This window comes from Pseudochaenichthys georgianus, chromosome 14 (genome assembly GCF_902827115.2).
Source record: "Pseudochaenichthys georgianus chromosome 14, fPseGeo1.2, whole genome shotgun sequence".
Taxonomy (NCBI): Eukaryota; Metazoa; Chordata; class Actinopteri; order Perciformes; family Channichthyidae; genus Pseudochaenichthys; species Pseudochaenichthys georgianus.
This window is the reverse complement of record NC_047516.1, coordinates 23,636,498-23,645,518: the sequence shown is the minus strand read 5'-3', so window position 1 is coordinate 23,645,518 and position 9,021 is coordinate 23,636,498. Positions and strand designations below refer to the sequence as shown.

At 40.9% G+C, this 9,021-nt stretch overlaps 1 protein-coding gene across 1 annotated transcript; it reads right to left on the bottom strand.

Annotated features, from left to right (window-relative positions):
* Window positions 1–26: 26 nt before the first annotated feature.
* Window positions 27–8,201, bottom strand: kcnj6 (potassium inwardly rectifying channel subfamily J member 6). The gene is made up of 3 exons (XM_034098654.2): window positions 8,011–8,201; window positions 2,528–3,464; window positions 27–1,114 (listed from the first exon to the last, which is right to left on the bottom strand). The coding sequence occupies exons 2-3, from the start codon at window positions 3,435–3,437 to the stop codon at window positions 777–779; spliced, it is 1,248 nt and encodes a 415-aa protein (XP_033954545.1). The 5' UTR covers window positions 3,438–3,464; window positions 8,011–8,201; the 3' UTR covers window positions 27–776.
* Window positions 8,202–9,021: the final 820 nt, after the last annotated feature.

Genomic DNA, 9,021 nt, shown 5'->3' with positions numbered 1-9,021 from the left:
CGACAAAAAGAGTCTCATCAAATGCATATTTTGCAATTTATTGTTTATTTACTTTTGATACTGTTAGGTGACAGGTGGGGGGTTTCTGGAGAATGACAGCCACTAACTTTCTCCATCAGAGGCCTCCAATGTGCAAAAGTGACGAGATGCAGTTTTAAAGGGCCATTGTCTGAAGACGCAGCCGCAAACAGCAAGTCATGGCTTCTAAAGGAAAGTATTTAGCAGAACTAACTTAAACATTTATCATGAGAGTAAGTATTTGAGATTGGTTTCAACTAGTGTTTGCATTCATTGAAATGTACGTGTCCCTTATAATATTACAGTTTACACAATACAAGATAAATTAACTGCGGATAATGACATGCTAATATATATCTAAAAACAAAACAAATAATGAACGCTTTATAATACAGAGAATATACAGAACTAACCTAAAAGATTTAGTATCAAACATCTGTCAAGTATTAACACCGCCACAAAGAATTCAAAACAGTTGTATAGTATATACAAAAATACTTAAGCAAATGCCCCTAGGAATATCTTAATAGAAAAAATAAGAGGAATCTCATCAGGAGGACATCACATTATATCTGAATCATGCACGGTCCCAGAGGGTTTTCAGTCTAGATGTTGCTTTTGGGGTTTTAACTGAAATCACTGAGAAAAAAGTAGTTGTTGATGCAGGGATCACTTGGTCTGCTGTGCTCATTGGTCCTCGTTCTCAACCTCTGCAAGCTCATCCTGGAGGGACACACGGTGATCTCATCCAACTTCTCTCACACTTTGGACTCGTTCTCTACGTTGGCAATGTCTCCGTTCCTCTCCGGCTGCAGGATCTTCCCCTGGTACTCCGGGCTCTTCTTGGTCTCCTGCTCCGACATCTGAAACCCATGCTGGCTCAGCTTGCTGCCCAGCGACCAGGTGAAGGGGAGACGGCTGCGAGCGCCAAAGAGCTCTTTGGCGCTGCAGCTGGGCGTGTTGGTCTCGTAGATGTCGTGGAAGCTGTTGTAGTCCACCTCGTAGAAGCCGTCCTCCAGCGTCAGGACTGGCATGAAGCGGTAGCCCCACTTGATCTCACTGCTGACGTAGGAACTCCTCGCCTGGCACGTCATGCCTGCAGTCACAAGGACAAGGTTTTAAAGATTCAACGCTTTATTGTCATATGCACAGAAGCTATAGTGTAGGTATGACAATGAAGAACTTAAGTCCCTGGCTCCTCCAACAATGCAACATGAATATATGGGACATAAAACAAATAAAACCAATACAAGGAAAACATTTTTATGAATGGTTGGTTCATCCAAATAGTATAAGAAATATTTACACCTATATCATAAGTGTTACATTTGCATACACTGCACCGTCAGTTTTCTATTTTAAGCTTGTTTTAATTTCCAATGTTAAGGGTTCTTTACAACATTTCTTTAATTGAATGTGTATGTTATTGGGTTCTTTTTGCACTTAGTCTCAATGTTTTAGGAAATGCACCCATTGAATTGTCTTGTTGAAATGTGCTATAGACGTAAAGTGGTGAGAAGAGAAGCTTAAATCTAAACTTCTCTGTGATCACCAGCAACGGGATATTGTTATTTAAACCAAACCCTGTCAAAGAAAAACCAGATTTAACAGTGTCGGTTAGGAAATAAAATGGCTATCTTTTCAGAGGTTTCTCTTGGCGGAGAGAACTAATTTCAGGTTTTCAAGCCTCTTTCTTAAAGGTTTGAAAAACGTGAAACAGTTAGAATTGAGCTTCCAGGGGTTTTAGAAACATTTTTGTCAATTGTATCCGTCTAGGCAGATTAAAGGATTTAGTGAGTATCCTATCCTGGTGACACACTATTTTCATGCTGCTTTGCTACGTGAAACAATGAGGGGGTACTATCCCAAATTTAACACAACAGAACAAAATTCTGGTACCAAAAGTGAATTGAGTCATGTAGTCGAGCACCGCATGGCTCGGCTTTGTACAATGCGGCTGAAACACGGCATATGTAATCTACGCATAATAGGCGTGTGGCGCAGTGGGTTGGTGTTCGGATCAGGGGGTCACAGGTTCAAACCCCACTGCAGTCAACATGTCGTTGTGTCACCCCAAATTGCTCCTGTGGGGATTGTCCACAGTATTGAGTATGTAAGTCGCTTTGGATAAAAGCATCTAACAAGTAACATGTAATGTAATAATAATAACATCACAAATACGATGTATATCTACATGAAAATATGGGGCCCTTTTGTGGCGGTGACTTGAAGTGCTGGAGAGCTCCAACCTCTCTAAAGTTACAATGAGACGTACTACGTATTTGATATATGTGCAGGATGGTTTGCATACCGCGTATCATGTATATCGTGTATACCATGGATGATGCTCCCTTTGTCCCGTCTTTTCTGTTCTTGTCCTGTCTCTGGTGTAGTTTGCAGTGGTACTCTGATATTTTGATATCTGATACCTTTAGCAGGCGGTGTTGGTATGTATGTTTTTCTTTTTCTGAAAAAACAAATACGATGTATGCACCAACTGGCGTCTCACCTGTGGCCTCCACCATCCCCTCCAGAATCACCACGATCTCCAGCTCGTCCGTGTGCAGGTTGCTCCGTGAGACGTCCCAGAAGGGGCTGCCCTGGTTGATCTCGTGGCAGATGATGAGCGGAGACACCAGGAAGAGCCGGTCTTCGCCCGTGTTGTAACCCACGTTCATGTCCGTCTGGTTCAAAGGGATGAACTCCCCTTCCTTGGTCTGCTTCGACTTGATGAGCTTGGCCCTGATCGAAGCCTCCACGATGTGCGAGTTCCTGAGATCTCCCACTCTGAACATCAGGCACAGCCGTCCGTCTCTCATGGAGATCACGGCGTTGGTGGAAAACACTAAAGTCTCAGCGCGCTTCTTGGGCTGGGAGATCTTTACAAACATGCAACCCACCATGAAGGCGTTCACGATGGAGCCCAGCACCGACTGGATCAAAAGCAGAAGGATCCCCTCGGGGCATTGGTCCGTGATGACTCTGTACCCGTAACCGATGGTGGTCTCTGTCTCGATGGAGAACAGGAAAGCTGAGACGAACGAATTGAGGTTTTCCACACATGGAATCCACTTATCGTCAATGTCACTGTCTGATAAATGGTCTAAATCGCCCCGAACATACGCAATGAACCACCACGCGAACCCGAAGGTGAGCCACGTCACGGTGTACACCAACACGAATATGAACAGGTTGAGCATCCATTTCAGATCTACCAGTGTGGTGAAAAGGTCCGTCAGATAGCGGTACGTCTCACGCACATTCCCGTGATGGACGTTGCACTTCCCGTCTTTCTGGACGTACCGCTGAAGCCTCCTACTGCGGTCCCTCTCTGCTATCTTATTCGGAGGGTCCTCACGGGCCTGCTTCGGCAACTTGTGCGGTTTGAAAGTGGCTGGGCTCTCCACATCCTGCTCCATGGGGTTTCTGGATTGGAGGAATCAAGCCTTTAAGAGCAAAAAGAAGAAACATGGGGTTTAGCAAAGGCAAAGATTAAGAATTGAGTCAATAGTATTATGACTTTAGAATGAAATTAAAGAAGCACTATTATGCGTTTGCAGATTTCCCCTGTACTGTAGTGTGTTGTGTTGTATAGGTTTGTGTGCACGTAAATGGTCTGCAAAGGCTAACATCCCTATTCTCCCCCCCTGCCTGAAACGTCTCCATTGGTCTCCTTTGTTTACTTACATAATGACATCACTATGTTACACTCTCGCTTCTATTAGCGCTCCAACACATTGTATGTGATAGGCTGAGGGGCGGGACATCTCTGAGCGGTTGGCCAATCACAACAGAGCTGGCCAGCTAACCAATCAGAGCAGACTGGGCTCTAGTTTCAGACAGAGGGTGAAAAGAGGTGCTGCAGCACAGGCAGTATGAGAGAAATAAAGAGCTTTTTGAAAGTTAAAGCATGGAGACATGTCACAGTAGAGACACTACATACAGCCTAATATGTCCTCTGTCCTCTATGTCCAATCTGAAGGCAGTTGGAGACCCTGAATAATACATTTAAATAACAACACAATACAAAAAGATGGTCTCTTCTCCTATGCACATTGTGCTTGCCTTCATCAGTGTGTGTTTTTTTTTTTTTTCTTCTTGTTTTGTATTTTACCACCTGAACAAATGGCCGTTCTGCTCTCCATTCACGGGAGAATATTATGAGCTGGAGCAGCACTGGTTTCCGTGGTAACGCACTGCTCAGTGTTCACAGAGGAAGGAATGTACCGGATGGATGAGGGCACGCACACGACCGCGGAAAAAACATCCATCTGATTGGTTCTGTGTACGAGGGCCGAGGAGAAAAACTGCTTTGTGCATAAAGCTTAAATTAAAATCTGTTCTAAAAAATATATATATAATAGAAATATATTTTCCTCAGACGGCAGACTCTTCCTGATACTGCGTACTGTGAACCTTCGCACATACCAGCACGACAATACTACCTCTGCACAGCTCTTTCAATTTTATTTTGGGATCTTTTTTTGAATAAATAGTCTTTATATATTTTTATTTATTTTCTTTAATCTCGTTCTTGGTTGATGTATGCACCAATACACCTTAGCAAATTCCTTTAATTAATCTACTGCAATTAACATGATTCTGATTCTAACATTTAGAGGCTTGTTTGGATCATGTTTGTTATAAAAACACTGACAATAAACGATTTCACCCAGTAAAATATAAAGCAAGTTTTAAAGTGGCAATACGCAATTTTTTCTTTGCCTTCACTTGTCATTTTGTAATATATTTTAATTGCAAAACCGAAGGCTTAATAGGCAGTGATGTCTGTGGTGTTATGAGATTGATCCAGCCCTTGACAAAAGTAATAATAATTTAATGATGTTATATCGTACATTTTGTGTATATTTTGTAGTTCCTGTTAATATGTGAGTGTATTACTTGTCAACGTACCACATTGGTCTCAAAGAGTATTCATGTTTTTCTTTCTAACAAATGTTTCTCTTAAATCTTGCAGAACATCCATCCCTGATCTCTGAGTGTTAGCCGCTCTCCAGGCTGCCATTTATTTCCTACAATGGCCACAATACGCCGTCACAGTCTCATCCTTTAAGTAACCTGCTTTGTAATAGGATTACAGTATGACTTATGATGAATGAGAAGAACACACTGTGCTCATGTCCAGCCAAGCTCTGCTGACATTCAATTAATAAAACATTATGGCCATGTCGAAAATAAATTACAAAATCATAGCAAGGATAGCAGTTAGCTGGATTGTTAAAGTCAGCATAGTGAAGTTACTGATGGATCTTAAGTCAATCGATGGAGGTATTGTTAAAAGGATTGTCTATTTGGAGTTGCATGAGCGTCCGTGCTGAAACAGGTGTTTGGCCCGCAGCAGGACGCGGTGCAGACAGGCATGTTGTGTCCAAAGCAGTCTGTCGATATGCACAAGACGAGAAAAATAACCGTTGATTTCAGTCCTGATATTGATTCTGTCTCAGCTGCTGCAGGTAACTGGAGCCAGACGTGGATCCAACATCCAGCCGAGCACAGATGCTATTTTTAGGAACACGGACAGCTGAGCACGGCTCGTACTAAATATTTTCAAATCTCATCACTGTATTTCTTACATTTTTTAGCTCTCAGGTTGTATGGTGGTCAGTGGTTTGAAACTATCCTTTGACAAGATATTGGGAAACATCACGCGGTCAGTGAGAATATGGAACCCAATTATCCAAAATTACTCTGACCGCAAGACCATCCACTGAGATCAAAGCATCAGCTCGTTCATATAACACACACACACACACACACACACACACACACACACACACACACACACACACACACACACACACACACACACACACACACACACACACACACACACACACACACACACACACACACACACACTCAATAAAGAGGAAACTATAACAGATTCACCTGCTGAGAAAACATTTGACATCAAGAGGAGAAGTTTGTGTCTGTTTTACATTAAAAGCCTAGAGTCGGCTGATTCAATAGGTCCCAATGTTATGTCATATAAAACGTACTACAACGTATAAAGTAGTTTAAAATAATTTCCAGAGAAGAGTAGTCTAATTTAAGATAAGTGGAATTGGGTTAGCATCTGCTCCAAGTTGTCTATTGTATGATGTTTGCTGTAAAAATAAAATATAGGTTAAACAAAATATCAGGAAAGAGAGAATTCCTGCTTGCATCAAACCCTGGAGGTTTTTCAAACATGTAACTACAACAAGAGCACATCAGGAATAAGGCATCTCCACTTTAATTATAACAACATCATTGTGTCTGCCATTTAAATGTAGTGACACATTGATCAAACAGGTGTTTTACTTTGAAGTAAGTCACTAAGCCTCAGGTAATCAATGAGTCATTAAAAAAGGCTTAATAGCTTTATTGAGTCTTAATTTATCCTCTGACTTCACAGCACAATCATAATGTGCAATAATTAAACTGTGCAATTCTCTGGTTTGCTCTGGCATTGTTCTGCGTGTTACTGCACATCTCCTTAAATATTCGTATCCATCTTGCAGGGAGTTTTTTGCAGCCTTGATTGGTGTTTATTTTCTTGGCAGAGCAGCGAGCACTACGCCTGAGAGGCAAGTATTCGGATGAAATGCTTACGTAAAAGTACTAATAGCACAATCTAAGAATACTCAGTTAAAAGTAAACCTTTTTTTTATTTGGAAAATGTACTAAAAGTTCAAATAAATGCCACTTTTGAAAATAAAATGTGTGCCATGTTTGCGTTGTTCTTGAAATTGAATACAAATCAACTTATGACTGATAACTACACAAACCTCTCTATAATTAACCTTCCGAATATATATATATATATATATATATATATAGAGATGATAAATCTCAGAAAACAGCCTTTGATTATATGTATTGTAAAATTATTTTGTAAAAAGTGAACATTGTAAAATATGGTAACACCATGAAACTGGTTAAGTACAAAAATTATTTTTTGCAACGTTTTCTGAAATGTGTTTAAATATTCAGTTGAGGTCATGTACAATTCTAACCTTTGGTAAATGTAGGAGAAATCGAAACACGCACAAAGACAGAAAATAGTCAAATAAAAAACGAAATGTGGATGTTGAATGTTCTACTTCCCTTGTAGTTTGAAAGAAGACAAGTGATGTAAGAAAAATCCTCAGGAAAAGGGCAGGAAAAACTAGACCCATGTAGATTAAGCTGATCTTATATAGGCCTACTCATATAATACTTTTTAAAAACATCATAATTAGCTTGTTAGAAAGATAGCTGCACGGTAGCCTGTTGCTTGAGACCACCTGTGTGAGGGCTTTTATCGTTATAATAAGCACAATAATAACGGGGTTTTTTCATTATAGAGCCATGCTAAGCTACATGAGTGTGTGTGTGTGTGTGTGTGTGTGTGTGTGTGTGTGTGTGTGTGTGTGTGTGTGTGTGTGTGTGTGTGTGCGTGCGTGCGTGCGTGCGTGCGTGTGTGTGTGTGTGTGTGTGTGTGTGTGTGTGTGTGTGTGTGTGTGTGTGTGTGTGTGTGGGATCAGGTGCAGTAAGAGCAAGCTATTAGTCTGGAGATGTCCCGTTGTCATGGATACGGAGGTGATCCAGATAATAAGCATAAGAATAAGCGTTGGATTTCTGCGTTTTCTCTCTAAATAAAAGGACCATTACTGCTGGTTAGTGGGGGGGGGGGGGGGGGGGGGGGGGGGAGCGGCCTGCAGGCTCCCCGGAACATTTGATCCTCTTCAACACCTCCAGGTTTCCATTCACTGCCGATTCCTCCTCTTCTTCTTCTTCCTCCATAATGTCAACCGGAAGAAGCAGAAACCAGCCTTCTACAATTAATATTCATATCTTCATGCGTGTTTTCCTAATCATTGTTAATTAATCTGTGATTCGGCTGTTATGTAACCCTCCGCCCCCCGCAGCCAGAAACAGATGATCACATTTAACTAGCCTCCACCCGCAAAGCGAGCAGGAAAAGGAGGAAACGGAGGAAGAGCCTACCTTGATCTGAGTCTCCACCCGGGTCATCTTTACAGCTCCTCTCCTCTCATGGAAAATGTTCCTGCTCAGGTTTCCGGGTTCTGATGATCAGCTCTGTGCAAAAAAACACCGAGTGAAGGAGAGCCACTAGTTCCCTTTTCCCTCCATCCTCAACACGGAGAAGACATCCGTCAGCCTCCACCCCTCAGCTGGGAGAGAGACATAGGAGAGAGAGAGAGAGAGAGAGAGAGAGAGAGAGAGAGAGAGAGAGAGAGAGGGAGAGAGAGAGAGAGAGAGGAGAGAGAGAGAGATGTGTGGTCATATGGGAACACAACGTGCTTATTATAATGCACGTGGGAGTATATATATATATATATGTAGTATAGCAGCTTAATATATGATATATGAAGCTGCTATAAGAGGAGGAGGGAGGCTGACTGTAGTAGAGCATCAGTTCCAGGCAGAGAGGGAACAAGAGGAGGAGTTTTTTTATTTATGTTGCATTTGGAAAATAGTGTCGAGAAAAAACTCGAACTTTCAGCAAATGCTATTAGTTACGATTTTAACATTTATTCTCATAATGCTACTACTCTAAATGCTATTTTTATTCTCAACCATAAAAGCTTAACATATATATAATATTAAAAATATTGACACACACACACACACAAATTGCACAGACATGGATTATCAGAATAATTAAGAATCATAAGAATACAAAACTACATTATTTCTAAAGAATATATTACGTTCAGTTTATTATTAGACATCACGACTCTATTCTTAAAATGCAAATCCTTTTCTGGTAATTTTCTTTTCTTATAGTGTTTACAGTAATATACTAGGTTATAAACCTAAAAGTAATATACTTAAAGGACATTATCAGAAATACTGAAATTAAGTATAACATTTTTTTTTTTTTATAAATAATACATTATACCTACAGTATTTAGTTCTGTTAGAACAATAATAAATCAATAGAACAGGGGTCTCGTGGTGGAGCTCTCCGCGGTGCTGATCTAACCGCTTCTT